Source organism: Balaenoptera acutorostrata, chromosome 16 (genome assembly GCF_949987535.1).
Source record: "Balaenoptera acutorostrata chromosome 16, mBalAcu1.1, whole genome shotgun sequence".
Lineage (NCBI taxonomy): Eukaryota > Metazoa > Chordata > Mammalia > Artiodactyla > Balaenopteridae > Balaenoptera > Balaenoptera acutorostrata.
Window position 1 is genome coordinate 29308019 of NC_080079.1, and position 22519 is coordinate 29330537.

Genomic DNA, 22519 nt, shown 5'->3' on the forward strand with positions numbered 1-22519 from the left:
CTAGCATATCACCCTATTTAATTCTCTGCATAGTACTTATAACTGACATTTTCCTTCTTTGCTTTTACTTGTTTATGGCCTGAATCTCCACCCCAAGTAGAACATAAGTTCCACGAGAGCAAGAGCCTTGTCTAATTTGCTGCTGTGTTCCCCCCAAAATAGGATGTACAAACAATATTTTTAAAATATTTGCAACTAAATGAATGCAAAACAAATGAAGGACTAAATGACATACACCATTGAGCTCACCCATCCAAAATATGATTTCTGGCAGAGCTAACGACTGTCCACATGGAGCCCTGCTACCTGGTGGTAGCAGGGTTGATTGCCAGGATTTAGGCCTAAAGTTTGGGTGGCTCACGTGACTGCTCTGTGTGGCTGGTTTGCATTGCTATGATGGAGAAACAGGGCCAATAATCACTGTTCTAAGAACAGCCCAGTGGAGCAGGGTGTAAGAGTTATACGCAGGGTCCCTGGGCGGCTCTTCTCTTTCCAATGAGGAACGTGAATCAAGACAGAGTATATAAACCCTAAGAGTGGCCAGAAGATGAAAAAGGGAAGATAAAGCCAAGTTCATCTGGGACAGTGGCAAGTCTTCTACCAGCTTTGCATTGCTCAAACTCCAATCACAAGTCAGAATAGAGGAAGTAGGGACTTCCCTGGTGGTGCAGTGGCTAAGAATCCGCCTGCCAATGCAGGGGACACAGGTTCGTGCCCTGGTCCGGGAAGATCCCACATGCTGCAGAGCAACTAAGCCCGTGTACCACAACTACTGAGCCTGCGCTCTAGAGCCCGCAAGCCACAACTACTGAGCCCACGTGCCACAACTACTGAAGCCCGCGTGCCTAGAGCCCATGCTCTGCAAGAGAAGCCACTGCAATGAGAAGGCCCCGCACCTCAACGAAGAGTAGCCCCCGCTCACCACAACTAGAGAAAGCCCCTAAGAAGCAACGAAGACCCAATGCAGCCAAAAATAAAAATAAATAAATTAAAAAAAAAAAAAAAGAATAGAGGAAGTAAAAAACTTTAGACTTTGAAGAACATAAACATGTCCCCAGTGACTGTTTCTTTACCTGAATAGCCCTATTCTTGGTGGCGATTACCCCATTAATTGGGATTAGGAGCACCATCACCCCAACACCTGCTAAGACTGAGGGTCCCAACTCCGCCCACAGGAAGTAGATGGACAAGGAAATCTGTAGAACATTTGACCACAGCAGGTGGATGAAGCTGGTCACGTCCATGAGCTTCTGGGCGTCCACAGACATCAGGTTCACTGTTTCTCCAATGGTGTACTGCTTCCTGGCCTGGTTGGATAGAGTCAGCGCCTAAAAACAAAGATTGGAATTGGGACACCTGGACAAGGCCAAGGATACTGGGGAGTGAGAGGGGAAATTCAGGAAGGAAGTGAAAGACAGTAGAAGGATGGGCTCCATATGGACACAACTTTTCCAAGGGGCTGTGATCTTCCTGCCACTAAACCTTACACACAGCATTCTCTCATTCTTGACCACTCTTTCCTGCTATTCCTACCTTCCCCAACATCTGTTCCTCCACACACACTTTTTTTGCTCAGAAAAGTCCTATTTATCTCTTAGTGTCAACTTAGATGGAACTTCTTCTCAGAAGACTTCCCTGACTCCCAAGTTTAGGTTAGGTATTTCTCCTGTGTATTCCCCTAACAACCCGTGCTTACCTCTGTCATTACATTCATCACACTGCACTGTGTAACTTTGTTTTTCTATTTCTCCACCAGTAGTAAACTCTGTAAGGACAAGGGCTACATCTGTCCAATTCACTACCGCTTTCACATGCACACAGTAGGGAAATCAAATACTGAAGGATGGAAGGAACGGAGGGATGAAAGGAAGAAGCATGTGTTCATTCTTGCCTTGCAGACTTTAATGTGGCAATGTTATTTGGAGCCATGCTGTGAGGAGGTTGCAACCATTCCCAAGGAGGACAGAGATCTTAGAATGGTGAGGAAAGCGGTGGGGTTCACACACTGGAAGCAAAATGACTCGTTTATTGTCAGGAATTTGAGGGCAATATCTAGATGCCTGAATCTTGCAGCATGAGCCTCTTGTTCTCATGTTAGAGAGATCAGAAGGCTGAGACCCACAGTCTGTCACTTACAGCAGTGCCTTGTACAAATGATCCCAGACAAGGGACTGGGGGGGTGGGGGTGGGTGGTGGGTGCATGAAACCAGCTTGTACTACGCTCAGCAAGCCACCCTCTGGTGTCGGCTACATCTTTCCAGAGGAATGAAAGCCTTCTTCTAATTCCCACAAGGCAGTGTATGGGCTATGACTGGCCCTAGAGATCACCTTCATCCTCCTCCTAGAAGCTCTACTGTCATCTTAATCCATCAATAAAGTCTTTAGAATATATCAGAATTCTTGGTTGTACAGTAAAAAGAAGGAAATTTCCTAAAATGTTAGGCTACCAAGGTTCTAGAGACATCAGTTCACTGCTATGCCTCCCCTTTGGTATTGAAAAACAAAAACAAAATGTAACATCTAATTACCCTTCAAGGTAATCACTATACTTTTCTTTTTTCAATAAATCTCTGTAAAGTGGAAAAGTCATTAATTTAGTCCCAAGAGCCCTTGTTTGGAGGCAGGTCCTGTCTATGTGATTCTAGGCATTGAAATGATCTAAGCCCTGCTTCTCTGTAAAATAGGGATAATGCAGTTACTTCCCAGGGCTAAGAATTGATAATGGATGTAAAAATGTTTCATAACATTTCATAAATGAAGCATAATCTAAACATAAAGTTAGTCAATTTTAAATTCTATTTTAGGGACTTCCCTGGTGGTCCATTGGTTAAGACTTCACCTTCCAGTGCCCAGGGTGCGGGTTTGATCCCTGGTCAGGGAGCTAAGATCCCACATGCCTTGGGGCCAAAAAAAAAAAAAAACATAAAACAGAAGCAATATTGTAACAAATTCAATAAAGACTTTAAAAATGGCCCACATCAAACAAAATCTTTAAAAAAAATTCTATTTTAGTAGCAATACTTATTTGAATGAAGGTCTCATTAAGGGCTCTATTTTACACATTCCTTATGGATTGTAACAGTTGCAAAACCTGGAATATATCAATATTAAGAATCAAAGTAGTGGAAATGAATCATCACAATTGTAAAAGTGTATGTTCATAGAAATGTCTGAGACAGCCTGGTTAGTGACCTCATATCCTGCAAACCAGCAGAAATACAGTATCTCCAGAAGGAATAAGGGGGTTAAAATTTTAATTTTGGAGAAGACAAATTCCAGTGTGAGGGTATCTGGGAGTTCAAAGAACTTGACCAGACTTCTGATCTAAAGACATCTGGATCACCTCTCTGGGTCTCTCGATGAGTCAACATCTACTCAGGAAAGACAAAAGACACACTGGAGTTTTAAGAGAGGAAAGCAAAGGATAAAATCAGGAACTGTAACAGAGAAATCACTATGATGGAACACTCCAGTGGCGGATGAAAAAGAGGAAGAAAAGGCAACCGACTGACGTTCTGACCTATAAAAAGTCTCATCTCCTAATGTATGAATTTTCTCCTTAGGCTTGTAGTCACTATTTTCATTTCTTTTTATTTATTTTCTAAATTGAGATATACTTGACTCTACTTTCATTTCTTAAGGGAAAAAAATGAGAATTCACCTTGGTGTCTAGGACAGAGGGAAATAAAGTTGCTCTGAGAAAGTTAAACATTAAAAGCAACGTGTCAGAGGGAAGATGGACAAAATCATCTTAAGGAAATGGAATAGCTCCCAAGTCTGCAGAACTTAGTAACCAGTGTGAAGGTATTTACAAATCCACAAAAGGAATCAGGCAGAGGAAGGGTTGGTCGTTACTCAAGACTGAGAAAAAGAAGTTGCTAGGCAAAAGTCAGTCCAGGGAGGTGGAGTCGTGGTTCACAGAGCGTTCTAGTCTATGGCAAAATTGTGATTTGAGATGGACACACCAGGTCTTATGAGCCAAGTTTCATGTAGTATTTGGTTTAAATGTTGGTGATTTTAAGAGTCTGCCCTTGGCCAGCTTCATTTCTGACTTTACATTCTGTCCCAAGGTGTTGTCACCTTGTGGAGAGAGGAAGAGAGGGATGGTACGCAAGCCTTCAAAGCTGAAAGGCAGATCCCGGGCAGAGAACAGCTTGCCAGCTTTTCCCTGGAGTGCACCTCACCCCCCACACACAGACGCTCTATGCCTGTATACACACTTTTCATTTTAATCTCCAAAGAAATACCTAAAGAAGGCTGTACATTTAGCCAAAATCCAGTGTTGAGGTCAGTTATCATTTCCATCAAATTTTCCTCAATCTTGGAAGAAATGCTCACGTTTACAAAGGGGATTTTCTTTGGTGATGCCTGGCATATTCCACTTACCTTCTTATATACAGAAGCCATGATGGTGGTCCGTACTTTCATGCCCAGCATAAAGCACAGTTTAAAGTAATACTGAAGGCAGACAGACTGGATGAGGGCCACGGCGAAGAAGAGGATTGAATAGAGATACCCAGTCCACAGATATATATCACGGTCATTTGCAAAGGAGATCAGCAATCTGCCAGAGCAAAACCAAGTAAGTGGTGCCCATCAAGCCTCTGAGGGCTCTTCACCCTCCTTGTGCACAGCCAGCTATGCTATCCCACCCTGTAGGTAACAAAAGTGACCAGAATTATTCAATGCTCTTGGAAGACTGAGCTCCACAGCCATGCCAGCACTCTTGCCTTTTTTGGAGATGAGCAGCAAGGGCTAAGGGTTGACGACCCATGACCGTGAGACGGGATAATGTGTGCTCTACAAAGCTGCCACTGCAATGCTTTCTTTGACGCTCTCTTTCCCTACCCTCTGGTAAAAGAGGCTGTTATGTAGCAAGTTGATTTATTCCTGGAAAGGAATTAGGACATGTATCCAGCGTGAGCTAGAAGGGTTTCCCCTGGAGGATAGTTCATTCCATAGATCCTGGCAGACTGAAGTCCTGTCATGACTAACCCGAACCTCCCACTGAATGCCTGACTGTGGAGCAATGAGGTTACAAAGACTATGTACAAGCCTCTCCTGGGGTATGAGGCCCACCTTTTGGACATGACTCAGCTCACAGCAGTTCTGTTTAAGAAGAAAGCACCCCTAAGATGCATCTGGCTTCCTATGAGGAGAAGGACATGGAAAAGAGGGAGGCTAAAGGATCTAAATGATTTTTCAGATCATTTTAGATCTTGAAAAATGCCTTGTGCTTTTCATGACCACAATGCTGTAAGGTTGAAGAAAATTATGAGCATTAAAAAAAATGGAAACTTAGTAATAGGCTCCTGCCTGCATATACAAGGGGCAAAAAGCAGAGTGGCAGAGGAGGCCCTGAAAGGACAACCCAGGGCCTGGTCACTCACTTCAGCAGCTGAGGATTCAGAAACATGAGGACGTCGTACACCAGCTTCAGCAGGAACGATTTCAGGAGGATGACGTAGAAAGTTTTGAAGAGCGCTTTCACCAACCAGGACTTGGGAAAGTCTTTTGTGGTCTCAGACTTCTTTTTATTCTTCTTAGTTTCTTCCTGGGTACAAAACCAAACAACATCAGTGCTTGTAGAGCTGCGTGGTGTAAGACTTTGTCTTTACTGAACAGTTCCCGAGTGTTAGCCCCTGAGCCCTGCTGCCTTCTTTGTACAGGTTTCGGTCTTCTCTCCACTGCCTGGTCCCATTCACCCTTTTAGCTGCCATCACTGTTCCCCTCTCCCCCTCCTAACTGATACTTCAGATCTATTTTGGATTAGGAAAACAGGCAACAAACCTGGTGAGAATACCATGTAAAAACAAAGAACAGCCTCTGACTGGGGGACTGTGGGGCGTCGTGGGAGGGAAGGGCATGGGCATGATTATATACATCTATATCTATATCTATAAATATTTCAGATGCTTAAAAGCCTTTTCATTCCCTTCTTGCTCATGGTTACTGTGGGATGTTATGGGTTGAATAGAATCCCCCCAAAAGTTATGTTGAAGTCCTAACCCCCAGTGCCTTAGAACGTGCCCTTGTTTGGAAATAGGGCCTTTGCAGATGTAATCAAGTTAAGATGAGGTCATTAGAGTGTGTAATGGAATGGGTCCTACTCCAATATGACTGGTGTCCTTGTAAGAAGAGACACAGACATGGGGGAAGAGGCCACATGATGACAGAGGTAGAGAGTGGAGTGAAAACATCCACAAGCCAAGGAACACCAAGGACTGCTGGTAAAACCCAGAAGGTGGAAGAGGCAAGGAAGGTTTCTTCCCTACAGGTTTTAGAGGGAGCACGGCCCTGCCAATGCTTTGATTTCAGACTTCTGGCCTCCTGAGCTGTGAGACAATATATTTCTGTTGTTTTAAGCCACGTGGTTCATGGTGCTTTGTTTCAGCAACCCCGGGAATCTACTACATGGGATATCACCACCCACTCACCCGCCTCTTCCTTTTCCTGTCTCAGGAGTCCCAGCAGGCCCCCAATTCCAGCTTCTCAGCCTCAGTGACATCCTCTTTTAATTTCTCTCACTGAAGTCCCATCTGATCGGTCTCTTGCCTGAACAACTGCTTCAACCTGCTTCCCAGCTTCCACTTTTGCCTCCCAACCATCCGTTCTCCTGGCAGCTGCTTCAGTGGGCTTTCAAAAATGTAAATCTGATTGCATTACTCCTCTGCTCAAAACTTTCCACCGGCTTTCCATCAGACTTAAAATAAAATCCAGACTCCTCACCATGGCCCATGAGGGTCTACACCACTTAATCCCTGCCCCTTTTCCTGAGCTCACCTCACCCCTCACTCACTCAGCCTCTCTCTCCATACTCCCGCATCCTCTCTCTCTTCTCCAAACAAGCCAACCATGTTCCCCTCTCAGCTTCCCCCTCCTGCCCCCTCTGAGTGGAATACGCTTCCTTCTGATGGGCTCTTTTCATCGCTTGGATCTTGGCCCAAATGTCATCTCCTCTGAGAAGCCTCTCCTGTTAACTCTGTCTAAGGAAGCACTTCACCCCAGATACATTAACATGTTTTCTTAATAGCACTTACTACTCTGAAAGAGTAATGTATGTATCGGTTTATTATTTATTTTCCAGCTCACTAAAGGTGAGGATTCTTTCAGGCTGATCCTTATACCTGTGCCCAGAATGGTCTCTGACACACAGTGGTACTCAATAAATATTTTCAAGTGAATAAAAAAATAAATTAGCTGCTAATGCTAAATCCCACTGACATGCAGATTCTAGTAATGCTAAGGTATTCTTTTATTTTTCTATTTTAAAAAACATTTTATTGTGGAAAATTTCAAATATACCCCAAAGGAGAGAGATCAGTACTATATTATACTCCCATGTATCCAGCACTAAGGTACTATTAGTATTGTGAATATTACTAATAATATAAAATGCACTGTAAAGTATAAAGTGCTGTCAAAATGTAAGGACAGAGTCACCAGGACACTGGTGTCCTCTTGCCTAAGACATATAGCACATTCGAACAGACACTCAGGGGAAAGTTACCAGGACAAGGACATCTTGGCTTTGACTCTGGTTCTTGTCCAAACCATGCAGCCTGGCTCCAGGGTTCCGCTGGGTGTTCTTCTGCTGCCGTTTCTGGAATGCCTGCCTGGCCCTCTGCAGCTCTCCTGCCATGTACTTTTCAAACCTGCTGACTAGTGTCTTTGTTTTAGTCTCTTCGTCAATATCCCAGACATCTTCGAGCGTCAGAGGTTTCTTGAAGCCTTTCAAAACAACGCTGGAACAAGAGTGACCCACAGGCTGAGGCCCTGCAGGTGGGGCCAGAGGTTGTCTCCTCGCTGCCTGTCAAAACCATCCAGTCCCAGGATGCAGGGACGGAAGAATGGGGCTTCTCCCTCGCTCTACTACCCCAGCTCCTAGCTCTTGGAACTTGAAAGAGGAGTGGGGAGAGCAGAAAAGGGAGTGGGTGGGGGTGATGGAAGGTGGGAGAAAACAAGAGAAGGGGAAGGAGTCCTGCTGAATTGAGAGCCAAAAGCGCATCACCTCCCCCGATCCTGTTCCTTCCTTCTCAAACACTGGCTGCCTCTCTGCTGCCCTGGCATCTCCTTGAGGAGCCTCCACGATGCCCTTAAGGAACTGAGCAGACCTGGAGGCTGCCTCTAATACTCTCTCTCTCTAGATCAGGGCTCCTCAACCTGGGATTTGAGAACATGGATGGAAAATAAATTACATCTTTATTTTTATTAGCTTCTAACTGAAATTTAGCCTTTCCTTCTAATATGAATGTAGTCAACCCACCACAGTTCTAAAACAGAGTACTTGTGCCTTTGTTACCAGGTAACAAAAGTCACAGATGTTTTCATGGCTCATTTACACTCATCACTGCTTCGAAACTATTAAACCCAGCCAGCATTAGGTCTTGATATTTAATGCATTAATAAAGAAGCACATGTATTACTATATCACAAATTTGGTAACCACATTTCAGTATATTTGTTTCCCTTTATAATCCCGAGTCTTTTATTGTACACATTTAAAACATCATCTGAGAAGGGATTCATGGGTGTTACCAGGCTGCCAAAGGGGTCCATGGAACTACAAAGGCCAAGGACGGCTGCTCCAGATCCTCCGGGAGCCCAGAACAGCTATTTCATCCCTTACCCAAGTCTGTGCCACACTCCTTGCCCCCAAATTTCCCTTTTCCTGTCCTACTGCCTCCTTTTCCTTCTATCCTTTTTTTCTCATGGAACTCCTCAGGCTACCAAGAGCAAATCCCCCTCCTTCCTCTCCTCAGCTTCCCCACCTGCCCAGTGAAGGGACTGCAGTAAACTGATCTGTATGTTTTAACATTCTCTGACTCTAAGTAGAGGAGAAATGGAAGCCATGGCAGGCACTTTTAAAATTAAGATTTCCATCACTTTCAGGAGAGTGAGGGGGGAGGGATATAGACAAGCCACACTCCAGGTATTTCCTACCTGTCATACCAACTAAAGGTGATGCTACTCAGAAATGAAGCTGTGGTTGAAGGATGCTGCAAGACACACAAAAAATCAGACAGTAAATCAATGAGAAACAGGAATTCCATGGAACTCGAAAATCAGAAGCTGAGTTTTCTAAATATGATGTTGTGCTAGAAACTAGATATGACACTGAAGTAGGCTGGTCAACGTGTCTGTTTGGAGACCCTAAGGTCACCAGTAGAATGATAAGCAGACTTTTTGGCATAGATGTATGAATTAACTGTCTATGCTGAAGCTTGGTGGGTCAATATAAAAGTCAGTGTTTCCAAATTCTAGTCACTTTGTTTCCTTACATCACAAAATGGACTATACTACTATATTCTGGGCTTGTGGGACCTTCATGAGACCTCAACATCTCAAAGTTGCATCTGTCAAGATACCATCCAATTAAATAATATATGAAGTGGTCATATTTAGAGTCTCACTTTTGATGAGTCGTTTTTTTCTGAAAACGCTGAAAGGATCAGGACCAGGATCTGGAATGCATAGCAGATGAAGAACACGCAGGAGTAGGCCAGATTAGAATTGCTGCCCTATGGGGGGTGGGGGGAAACAAAGAAAATGAGCCTTTTACCTGAATTAAGTCTAAACGGCCCCTATGTATCAATGCTTGTGATTAAAGTCTATTATCAAATCCCCTAAATACAATCCTACCCTGCAACTCAATTTACCTTGTCATTTACTCCAACTTAGAAGTTGCCCAGCGGTACCTCCTTATATCACCATCTCTTTCCTCCTTACCCTTAAGAGTGTCCGGATCAGAGTCTGAAACTGGAAAGTGCCACAGAGTATTGAGAGAATCCAGAATAGGGACAGGAACCAGGAGTCCTTCTGTATACACCATCGCCTGCTGTGCTGGATCAGCAAAACCAGGATCTGGAGAGAAATTCACATCATGTTTTGAAAAATATTGTCACTAACACCAAGGGCAAGAGGCAAGAAGGATGTCAGAGAACAGGGGAAGACACGGGGGCTGAAGGGGGAGATTGTTGTAACTAATCTGGTGCCAAATAGTACATTTCCTCCCTGATACCATCCGACTTTTTCTTTCAGGACCCCAGTGCTCTCTCTGGAGCTCCCTTGCCTATCCCATCTCTATTCACCACACTTGGGCAGGGAGTCAGACAAGAACGCAAAAGGTCACCACCTGCATCTACATAGAATAACTTTGGGAGCCAGAAAAATCTTTCTAAGGCCCAAGAAAATAATTTCAGGCACTACAGTAATCAGGTTGGGGAGGCAGATTCTGCTGAAGAGGTGCAAGGTGTCTGTATCACAGTATTTTCTAATAATATTAGACTAAGCAATTAGCAACAGCAAAAAACTTTGCCTCGCATTATTCACTTAGTTATAATTAAATGTTGTTTTCCCAGACCCAGTGCTGTGCTAGTAAACTGGCATTCTGAAAACAAAGCCATGATTTGTGGCATGTGTGAATTTCCACGGTATAAATACTCCCACCGTGGTGGATTTCAATCTCCGACATGATGTCGCCAAATGCAGGGCTGGGAAGAGAGGCACAGTCAGCTCTGTGAGCTGACTCCAGTGCACCGCTGCCTAGACTCTTCTCTGTTTTATAACAACGGTGACAAAACGACGTCCTTACAGGGGCCAAGCAGAGCATGTTACTGAGTGAAGTGAGGGTGGAGGACGGTACTGAGCACATACCTGGTCTAATGCAACCAACTGCTACTCAGTCCTAGCTGACCGCTGCCCTGTGGGAATGTCGGCCCAAAGTTGCCAGGCATTCTGATTTTTCAAGAAAGTTTAGGAATCAAAATAATTATGTTGTATCTTCCTCTTTCAAAATGATGGTAACAGGAATTCCCTGGCGGTCCAGTGGTTAGGACTTGGCACTTTCACTGCTGGGGGCCTGGGTTCAATCCCTGGTTGGGGAACTAGGATCCCACAAGCCGCTTGATGCAGCCAAAAATAAAAAATAAATAAATAAAATAAAATAATGGTAACGAATTCAATTGTTTTTTTAAACACTGTACAGCTCTCCCTCCCCCCACAAAAAACCCTGCCTGTAGGAGAGACATAAGTTTCTGTCATCAAATTTACACAAACAAGTCTAGACTCAGTGATCCATTGATTAGAGTCACCAATCAATTTAAAAATAATGTTTACAGCATGTAGAAAATTCTTTTACATCAAGAAACTTGGATTTCATCTGTGATCCTTAGATGGCAAGATATGAGGGCATAAGGTACACATGTTAATCATTAAAGCTAATACTTACCCTAGGAAGAAGGCATTATAAAGTAGTGTTTAAAAGCAAATGAAAAGCTAAAATTGGTTTCACCCTATTACAACCAAGCTTTGCTTCATCATAGGTCCCTTGAAAAAGGTAGATGAAATTGGACTTTATTTCATTCCACAAGAGCAAATTTCAGCTGGATGGCTATGAGTAGAGAGAAGATAAAGAGGATAGAAGTGATGATGGGCCTTACCCATGTGCCCAGGTAGAGGCTTGGATTGGTATATCTAACGGCAGGGACTGTGGCTTGTCCAGTGTCTTCTGTGAGTGCAAGGGCCAGATCTATGGCTGCCAGAATAAGAAGAAACCCAACAAGCACCTGAGAATGCAAAAAAAACACTGTTAGGAAGGTATCATTTAGAATAGAATGGTTCCCAGTAATGGATGGTAAAAATGGTAGGTAGTGCAAGATATGGAAGCAACCTAAGTGTCCATCAACAGATGAATGGATAAAGAAGATGGGATACACACACACACACACACACACACACACACACACACACACAAGCACAATGGAATACTCCTCAGCCATAATAAAGAATGAAATTTTGCCATTTGCAGCAACATGGATAGACCTGGAGGGCATTATGCTTAGTGAAATAAGTCAGAGAAGGACATATATACTGTATGATATCACTTATATGTGGAATCTAAAAAATATAACAAACTAGAGAATTTATATTTATATTATATTCTTTTTGATATCAAAAAAGCAGCAGACTCACAGAGAACAGACTAGTTGGTTACCAGTGGGGAAAGGGGAGAGGGGAGGGGCAATATAAGGGTAGGGGATTAAGAGGTACAAACTATTAAGCATAAAATAAGCTACAAGGATATATTGTACAACACGGGGAATATAGCTAATATTTTATAATAACTATAAATGAAGTATTACCTTTAAAATTGTGAATCACTATATTGTACATCTGTAACTTATATAACATTGTACATCAACTATACTTCAATAAAAATGGTAGGCAATGATTCAGATAACACACTCAATTATGGAATCAATGGATATATATAATTCAAGTAATGGAATAAAGTTCAAAGTATGCTAAGTGTTGTTAAGGAATGTTGATTGTCACGGTTTTAAAATACGTCCACAAATTCTTCAATACTCCTCCCTTTAAAAGATAGCTTAGTTTCCCTTCCCTTGAGGATGGGCTGAACTCTGACTTGCTTGTAATAAATAGAATATGGCAGAAGAGACAGTATGAGACTTCCAAGATTAGGTCAGAGAAAACAATGTGGCTTCCTCTTTGTTCTCTCTCTCAGATGACTCACAGCAAGGGAAACTTCCAGCCTCATCGTGAGGACACTCAAGTAGCTCTATGGAGAGGTCCACTTGGTAAGGAACTGAGACCTCCTGCCAAAAGCCATGTGGGTGTGTCAATTTAGAAGCAGATCTTCTAGCTCCAATCAAGCCTTCAGGTGACCTTAGGCAGAGCCTGCATATTAATAACAGCAACCTCATGACAGACCCTGAAGTCAGGTAAGCTGCTCCCAAATCTCTGACCCATGGAAACTGAGATTTAAGAAAAAAAAAAAAAGTTTATTTTTAAGCTGCTAAGTTTTGGAGTAATTTGTTACATAGCAATAGATAACTAATAAAATAGATTTAAAGGGGGAATTCCTCCAACCCAATTGGGATGGCTCTATTCCCTTTCCTTGGTCATTACTCCCAGCCTTCTCTCCATATCAACTTTGAAGTTAATGACTGCAACTCTGTGACCCTAAGATGACTCCAAGTCTGTCAAATATTTGTACTATGAGCTCATAAGACATGATACACACATCTTGTTGTTCTAAAGGACTACCGCCCACCCATCAGGAGGGAGAATTATTACTTCCACTGAGGAGGTCCACCAGTACCTTATCCGTCAAGATGAAGATCTTTAGTACCAGCTCCCCTACCCTCACCCCTCCCTGCTCCCATCCATCTATGCCTACTCACTCCATAAGCCTCACTCATCCAGAATGGCTCAGGCAGAGATATTGGGCCCTTTATAATGAAAACCAGCGAAGAAAGCACCTTTAACTAATAGGATAAGGGCTATTATTTAGCAAAGAATTCTTAGGAATCAATCCCATTATTGCTAAAATAAAGGCTGTTTAGGATGATTAAAAGAAAAAATTAGGGAAATCTCTCAGAAGAGGGGAAAAGAGAAAAAGAAATTCTAAAAAGTTGAGAAGGAGGATCAATTCAGCGAGTCTAACATCTATCTAACAAGAAAGTTCTAGAGATATGGAATTTTAAAATTAGAGGAAAGGAAAGAAAACAATAATATAAAAATTTCTCAGAGATAAGAAAGACATGAGTCTTTAGGTTAAAAGTATAGAACCCACTGAATGAAAAAAGACCCATGTAGACACTCTTATGAAATTTCAGGACATCAAGAATAAGGAGGATAAAGCTTCTAGAGAGGATAACAAGGAATGAGAAGAATTCTAACTTGGTAGCAACAGGATTTGGGGGAACGACATAGCAACATCTTCAAACTTAAAAAAAAATTTTTTTTGAACCTAGCATTCCATAGTCAGATCAACATTTTCAGAAAGCAAGAACCTAGAGACTTTATTTACTATCGTTCTTTCTGAAAATTTTATTGGGGGCACTAAATCTCTTGTCTTACACAAAGGGGCATCGAGATGAGGATATAATGTACAGCATGGTGACTATAGTTTAGAAGTTTCAAATATACAATACAGTACTGTTAAGAAAGTAGATATGGAGGGCTTCCCTGGTGGCACAAGGTTAAGAATCCACTTGCCAATACAGGGGACACGGGTTTGAGCCCTGGTCCGCGAATATCCCACATGCTGCGGAGCAACTAAGCCCACACACCACAACTACTGAAGCCTGCATGCCTAGAGCCTGTGCTCTGCAACAAGAGAAGCCACCACAGTGAGAAGCCCGCACACTGCAACAAAGAGCAGCCCCCACTCGCCGCAACTAGAGAAAGCCTGCCTGCAGCAACAAAGACCCAATGTAGCCAAAAATAAAAATAAATAAAATAAATAAATTTATAAAAAAAAAGAAAGTAGATATCGAAAGTTCTCATTACAAGAAAAAAATTATGTAACTATGTATGGTGATGGATGTTAACTAGACTTATTGTAGTGATCATTTCAAATTCTTATGCTGTACAGCTGAAACTAATTATAATGTTATATGTCAATTATGCCTGTTTTAAAAAAGACTATAAACTGAAAAAAAAAATCTCATTTGATCTCCAGAACTTATTTATCTTCTAACTGCAAGTTTGTCATGCACTTGTGATTATAGTCAAAATACTGTATCACATACTTCAAAGTTGCTAAGAGACTAGATCTTAAATGTTCTCACACACACACAAAAAAGATAATTATGTGACATGATAGAAGTGTTAGCTAACAGTATGGTGGCAATCATATTGCAATATATAAACATATCTAATCAACACACTGTACACCTTCAACTTATACAATGTTATATGTGAATTAAGGAAGAAGAAAGGAAGAACTAGAGCCTAAAATTGATGGCAAAAAAAAAGGAGGGGGAGGGGAGTTCTCTGACGATCCAGTGGTTAGTATTCAGGGCTTTCACTGTCGTGGCCTCAGGTACAAACCCTGGTCTCAATCCCTGGTCGAGGAACTAAGGTACTGCAAGCTGTGTGGTACGGCCAAATAAATAAATTAAATTAAATTGATGGCAGATTATTTTTAGGTATAAAGGTAACCTACAGAAGAACAGAACATACTCACACAAAATTAAAAGACTGAGAGAAAGAGGAAGAGAGAAAAAGGAAGCTAGGGAGTTGGGTCAATGAGCTAAATTCTTTGTCTTTCATAGAGGACAGAAATAGATATTTTTTCAAGTTGATGGATCAAGAAATACAGGTATAAACACATTATTTGCAGATATGGAGGTAACCATCAAAATAATTTTAAATGGCGGTCTCTGGAGAACAGGACTAGAAGGTAGAGGGGTGAGAACGAGTCTTTTTCTTTTCATTTTGTTTTTTTGTTTGTTTCTTTAGTTTTTTAAAGAGAGTAAAAGGAAACATCTCAAAATGTTAACAGGAGTATGTCGGAGTGATACAATTATCAATGATTTCCTATTTCCCTAGAGTCGACAAACTTTCTACAATAATCAAATAAACTTTCTACAATAATGCATTCTTTTTATAATCAGAAACATACATAGGCTTTTCTTAATCACACTCAGGGAAATACTGTGGTTGTTTAATGATTACCAAGTCCGTAAATAATCTTTGCCCTTGATCTCTGAATCACTGAAGAAGTTTCAAGTGCACATGTAGTTTACTGAACTCAACTTCCTAAAGAGACACAATATCACTGGTATTAAAAAAGAAAGTACGGGGACTTCCCTGGTGGTGCAGTGGTTAAGAATCCACCTTCCAATGCAGGGGATGCGGGTTTGAGTCCTGGTCAGGGAACTAAGATGCGAGGTGCTGAGGAGCAACTAAGCCCATGTGCCACAACTACTGAGCCCGTGATCCACAACTAGAGAGCCTGCGTGCCTCAACTACAGAGCCCACACACTCTGGAGCCCATGGGCTACAACAAGAGAGAAGCCCGCATGCCACAATGAAAAATCCTGTGTGCCAGGATTCCCTGGTGGCGCAGTGGTTAAGAATCCGCCTGCCAATGCAGAGGACACGGGTTTGAGCCCTGGTCCAGGAGGATCCCACATGCCATGGAGCAATTAAGCCTGTGTGCCACAACTACTGAGCCTGCACTCTAGAGCCCGCGAGCCACAACTACTGAAGCCCACGCGCCTAGAGCCCGAGCTCCGCAACAAGAGAAGCCACCACAATGAGAAGCCGGTGCACCGCAACGAAGAGTAGCCCCCGCTCACCGCAAACAGAGAAAGCCCGCACACAGCAAGGAAGACCCACTGCAGCCAAAAATAAATAAATTTTTTTTAAAATTTTATTTATTTATTTATTTATTTTTGGCTGTGCTGGGTCCTCACCGCCATGCGCGGGCCCTCTCCAGTTGCGGTGAGCGGGGGCCACTCTCTGTTGCAGTGCGTGAGCCTCTCACTGTCGTGGCCTCTCCTGTTGCAGAGCATGGGCTGTAGGCAGGCTTCAGGAGTTGTGGCACGTGGGCTCAGTAGTTGTGGTACGTGGGCTCAGTAGTTGTGGTTTGCGGACTCTAGAGCTCAGGCTCAGCAGTTGTGGCACACGGGCCCAGCTGCTCCGCGGCATGTGGGATCTTCCCGGGCCAGGGCCCGAACCCGTGTCCCCTGCATTGGCAGGCAGATTCCCAACCACTGTGCCACCAGGGAAGCCCCAAAAATAAATAAATATTAAAAAAGAAAAAAAAAAAAAGATCCCACATGCTGCAACTAAGGCCTGATGCAACCATAAATAAATAAATAAATATTAAAAAAAAAAAAAAGTAAGGAATTCCCTGGCAGTCCAAGGGCCCAGTGCTTTCACTGCCGAGGGCATGGCTTCAATCCCTGGTCTGGGAACTAAGATTCTGCAAATCATGCGGTGCAGCCAAAAAAAAAAAAAAAAAGAAAGTAAAGTGGTTTGGCCATATTTAATATCTTTCCACCTTTGCACAGTCCTTCTTTTCCCAGTGCTTTATGAAAGCACTCTGGTTGAACCTTCGACCCATTACAGAGGGTGTCTATTTCCATCACTTCCCTGGCAGACAAACGTCTAACTTCAGTTTCAATATTTTCAGGAACTACATCCCCCAGCAGACCATTCTACTATCAGACAGTTACTACTATAAGAAAGTTCTTCCACCTTTGTAATGGTCTTCACAACTGAACTTATTTAAAACCCTCTCAAAGAAAAGTCAACTGATAAAGCTGTCTCAAATTTAAGTTCTTAAACTTTGGTACAGCTGAAAATAATTTACTTATCTTTGATTTTCTGTCTTTTTTAAGTTTAGGTAAGAGTAAGGGATAAAAAGGGTAAATCATCCACAAAAAAATAAAAAAGGAAAGAAAGTTCTTCTGTATGTTTGGCTAAAGTCAGCTCCCCTGGAACAACCTACACTGACTTACCTTGATCTTGCTCTCTGAAACTTTTCAGAATAAGCTAGGCAGTCTTGTACGTTATACTTCTAAAAATACTTGAAGATGATTCCCATGTCTCACTAGCTCAACAGTAAGTCCACTTTTGCTGCACATCTGACCTTAGCAGATCCACAACCTCCAGAACAATACTCCTCTTTTGTTACCCTGGGACTAAATATGAGCTCATTCATTCATTCATTTTTTAATTCAATTCATTCAATTACCTACTATGCACAGGGTCCTTCGGGTAAGGGTGCACCTTTAAACAAACTGGTAGAGTCTTGCACTAACTTAGTCAAGCAAATTGACTTAGTCCAGATGAGGTAAACACTGCACTAATAACCAAACAGCAATGACAGTTCAAGAGAATCAGAAAGGAACAAACAGCCCAAAGGCAGGTAGAACAGGAAGTGAAGAAATGAAGTCAAGTTGAGGAGTGATCCAAGAAGAAGGTTCTCAGAGAAGAAGTGAATTCTTACTTTCTGAGGAATTATACTTCTGTTTCAGAGGAGAAACCAATCGTTCTGAAATTTTTAAGAGGACGCTACTCTGTGCCTATCACTCTCAGGGAGGAGGACAAAAAAAAGTATAAGTTATAAAAACGAAGCTCCTGAAACTATGAGCAAGGGTGAGTGGATTATTAGCTACAGGAAAAAAAAAAAGCTAATACATTTCTTTTTATCTACAGAGTTTTATCCATAGAGATTTGTATTTACAAAAGTTAAACAAAACATGATCTATCCATACAATGGGATATTATGGATGAGCCTTAAACAACACGCATGAACCTTGAAAACCTTATGCTACGTAAAAGAAGCCAATAATAAAAGATCATGTATTATATGATTCCATTCGTATGAAATGTTTAGAATAGGGAAACTATAGCGACAATGAGTATACTAGTGGTTGCTTAGGGCTAGGGGAGATGGGGAGATAGGGGTTGATAAAGGATTTCTTTTTGAGGGAAAAAAATGTTCTAAAATTGACTGTGGTGATGGTTACACATATGAAAATACTTTAAAAAAAAAGAATTGTATTTAAATGGGTGAAATTTTATGATATGTGAATTATTTCTCAATAAAATTGTTTATTAAAAGTTAATTAATAGCTATGATAAAAATGGGATACTGATTTACTCATTACCCAACATTTTCTTGGAAGCTCCAGAAAATGATAGAAGCCCTCTAACTTGACTGACTAACCAAAAGCTCTGTCTCATCCCCAACGGTACTGAAGCATGCTGTTCAATGTTCAGTCTAACACACTCTTGACTCAATCCCTATTCCTAGAATGCATTTAATACCAACATTCAACAAATGCGTACCAAGTGGTAGGCCCTGTGCTGGGCACTCAGGTCAGTGAGGGAGACAATAGCCCTGCTCCAAGCTCTCGCAGACTCTTCTTCTATCCAGAGTAGACAAAACACACCACCACCCCACCTCAGAGTGTCAATGCAAATCCAACTTCCTTTGGCCAAATTTCTTCCTTCCTTCTTTTTAGACTGCAGTAACCTGAGGCCATTGGCCTGTATGCTCATAGAACACCGAATATAATTTGGCTCTCTAAAGCCCTGTTTAATAATCAGGATAGAAAAACACCTAGTGAAAAGAAGCAGATGATAGATTTTAAGAGGTAGTTTTACAATCTCAGTTGAGGATCTTTTGGTTCTTACAAGACTTTCTCTGCATTAATCAGTGCAGCTGGCTGAGAGGCTCCTACCCTCATTCCTCCTGCAGCCCCTGTCCTTTCCATTATTTCCCTACTCAGGCATGTCACCGTGAGCACACACCCTTCCTCCCTCTACTTTGAGCGACCATCCAGACTCAGAGTTGATTTTGGAAAAATGGAAGCCCTATTTCAGATCCAAGCCTGGGGAGAAGAGCAATGTTTGGATTGGCTGAATGGTGCAGAGGACACATTAGATAGTTCATTTTTACCTCATGGTAGATGCCAACTGAATTATAGTCTCCTGATTAATTAGAACAGCTTAAAGATAGATAATCCAGTGTTTGCTTCTCAAATGCTGAAAAGACCATAACTATTCAACTGACTGATTACTCATCATTGGTGTTTCCAGAGTCCAATATCCATAAGATTTAAGAGTCATTATTCTTATGCAAAAATCAAAGTAACTTAACTAAGAAGTATGGCAGGGGGCCAATGAGGCATGTGACAGGTGGAGACAGGGACATCCAGAGCATGGCTCTACCTGGAAAAGCTGGTTAAAGACAGGGAATAAGACAGTTGAACCACCAAGAAAATGTCTCTGTTGTGTACCACAAAATTAATTAGAAAATAGTGGGGTTCCCGTACCTGCTTAGCAAGGTAGAGTTTGGTTATAGAAGATTTCTTGGTCCTGGATCTATACACATAGAGAAGCTGCCAAGGGGCCAGGAGCCAAAGGAAGCCCAAGGGAATCCACACCAGAACAGTTTGCTCAAAACAAAGTGGCAGGTCCGCCTCCGGGCTATCCAGGAATGAGGAATTCTGGGGGACCAAAATGGAATGATTGTTGGATACATGCATTTTAAAAAAGAGAATACCAGCCCCCAGCCCACGCCCATCCCTACCCTTGCTTCCAAACAATTTTAACCCAGTTCTATATCCATATTTAGCCTGACCCTTTAACTAGCTGTATTTTCCTACCCAACTCCATTGATATAAATTCACCATTAAATGTCATTTAGTGACTTCTCTGACCAATCCACCCTCTAAAAACCTTTCTTTCTGTGATTCTAAGTGAATTTCTCCACCATCTATTATGATTTAATTTCACCACCACATTTGCCAAGTTGTGGGAAGGAGAGGGACCATTCCTTAACCCAAAGGGGAGAACAGTCCTGGGATATAAAAACTTCTTATTCTAGTTTTTAGCATTGATTGAACTCACTGGCAGACACTCAAACCTAACCTGCAGGTAGCAGAATGCTTAGTCACATTTTGGCAATTAATCTCCTATAGCCCCAGGGGCTTAAGTTGGATCATGAAGAGGCCTTAGATACAGGAGCAGCAGTGGCACATTGGAGGGAAGGCTTATTCCCAGCAAGTTTTCTACTGGTCTTTGCATTCTGCAATAAATAGAAGTATCTTGTGAGGTGAAGGTGGGGCACCAGTTCTTACATCTGAGTCATGTGAGGGTAGATTATTCTCTTCTTACAAATATTTTTTGCTTTGTTCAGCTGTTTGCACAGACTCTTTAAAGACTGAGGTGCCCTGACCAAGATGATCTGTCAGATGATTCTCAGAAAGAATTACTCTTGAGATGGCCTGGCGAGATCCTGGGGCATGTTAAGCCCTACCTTCCTGTGGTACACATGTCCTGGCCTCGAGGGCCTTGGGGTCCAGGTTCTTTCTAGGATGGGAAGTGCTGTCCACGTGCTCTGCTATCTCATTCCTGCTCTTCTCCTCTCCCCATAAAATTATCTAACTTTAGAATTCAGAAGAATTACCTAAGATAGTTAAACCAGTTTAAAGCACTCCAGATGATTCTGATCCTAGGAGTCTGCAGACCACACTTCCTCAAAATCCCTAAATTTCTATTCCACTAAACCATTTGGTACTGAGGCTCGCTGTCTTGAATTCTCTGCTTTAATGGTTCAAAAATTGTTTCAGGGGCTTCCCTGGTGGTGCAGTGGTCGAGAGTCTGCCTGCTAATGCAGGGGACACGGGTTCGAGCCCTGGTCTGGGAAGATCCCACATGCCGCAGAGCAACTAGGCCCGTGAGCCACAACTACTGAGCCTGCACATCTGGAGCCAGTGCTCTGCAACAAGAGAGGCCACAATAGTGAGAGGCCCGCGCACCGCGATGAAGAGTGGCTCCCGCTTGCCGCAACTAGAGAAAGCCCTCGCACAGAAACGAAGACCCAACACAGCCAAAAATAATAAATAAATAAATAAATAAATAAATAAATAATTTAAAAAAAAAATTTGTTTCAGTGCTCAGGATGCCCAAATTTGCGTCCCTAGCCTCAACTTCTAGTCACATCACTAATTGCCAGTTCCTCTAGAACATATCAGTATTATTTCAACATCAACATTTCTCAGCAAGACTCAATCATAGACCTTCTCTTTGTCCTCATACTCCACAAACAACAATTCCCCCTCCTAACATTGATGAAATTGGAAGCTTTTCCCATATTTCTCTTTAGAGAAGGCAATTTTGCAGCTACCTAGTCCGAGAAAAGAGTGTGGGATACAATAAACATATTTTAGAGCAGAAATATATTATCTCTCCCACATACAATATCCTAGGGAGATATTATGACTTATCTTAAAAAAAAAAAAGAAAAAAAAGAAAGAAACCCTGAACTTTAGACCAACTGCACATCTAACTTTTCTAGTTCTTATTAGTGGTCACTCTAGGCTAATCTACTACTTGTTCCGAGTTGAGAAGAGTCAACAGTGAGGACAAGTGTAATTTCTTACCCAAAAAGTAGAGTTGCAGAACTTCTCCAGCATAATTCCTAGATCACTTCTAGAATGAAGACTCTGGTATGACTGTGTTGTTCCTTATTTACTCTTTTCCTCAGAGAAGGTGGAAGGCAAGTAGCAATATGTTATCTCCCATTCTGATGTTCTGATGTTCCAAAGGCAGGTCTTCTGACCTTTCATCCCAACAATTTAATCGTTAACCTTGCTGAGACACATATTTACATTACCCCAGTGGATAGACATGTGACTGAAGAGCCCCAGGGACAGGTAGACACACCAGTTCCCAAAGTACCAGAAGCCTCTGTAGATGGGTTTATACTTAAAAGGAACCACTGAAAGATGTCAGTAGAGCTGACTGACAAATCAGGAGTGGGGGAGCCTTTCTTTCTCCTGAGGACACATGACTTAAACAGAGAAGCATCAATAGAGGGGCATGTACCCCTAAACGTGCCACTGCATTTCTGTCTTGAGGCCTTAGAGTTTACAGAAATGTGAAACATCCTACTTCTCTGCATTCTCAATTAAGAACATAGAACTTAAAACAGGGTTAAGGGGGCTTCCCTGGTGGCGCAGTGGTTGAGAATCTGCCTGCCAATGCAGGGGACACGGGTTCGAGCCCTGGTCTGGGAAGATCCCACATGCCGCAGAGCAACTGGGCCCGTGAGCCACAATTGCTGAGCCTGCGCGTCTGGAGCCTGTGCTCCGCAACAAGAGAGGCCGCGATAGTGAGAGGCCCGCGCCCCGCGATGAGGGGTGGCCCCCGCTCGCCACAACTAGAGAAAGCCCTCGCACAGAAA

General features: G+C 42.4%; 1 protein-coding gene across 4 annotated transcripts in view; it reads right to left on the reverse strand.

The window, feature by feature from the left end:
- The window catches only part of ABCC2 (ATP binding cassette subfamily C member 2), a 69623-nt gene extending 47761 nt beyond the window's left edge, over positions 1–21862 (reverse strand). For all 4 annotated transcript variants that reach the window (XR_009005678.1, XM_057531107.1, XM_057531109.1 and 1 more), the window contains exons 1-10: positions 21717–21862; positions 19605–19778; positions 11442–11567; positions 9730–9864; positions 9414–9521; positions 8944–8999; positions 7511–7745; positions 5391–5554; positions 4387–4564; positions 1074–1328 (exon numbers count right to left, since the gene is read on the reverse strand). Coding sequence is in view for 3 of the 4 variants with exons in the window: in XM_057531107.1 (XP_057387090.1) it covers positions 1074–1328; positions 4387–4564; positions 5391–5554; positions 7511–7745; positions 8944–8999; positions 9414–9521; positions 9730–9864; positions 11442–11567; positions 19605–19778; positions 21717–21749 (1464 nt within the window). In the remaining variant the exon portion in view is untranslated. The remainder of the gene's footprint in view (positions 1–1073; positions 1329–4386; positions 4565–5390; positions 5555–7510; positions 7746–8943; positions 9000–9413; positions 9522–9729; positions 9865–11441; positions 11568–19604; positions 19779–21716) is intronic.
- Between the last annotated feature and the right edge of the window lie 657 nt (positions 21863–22519).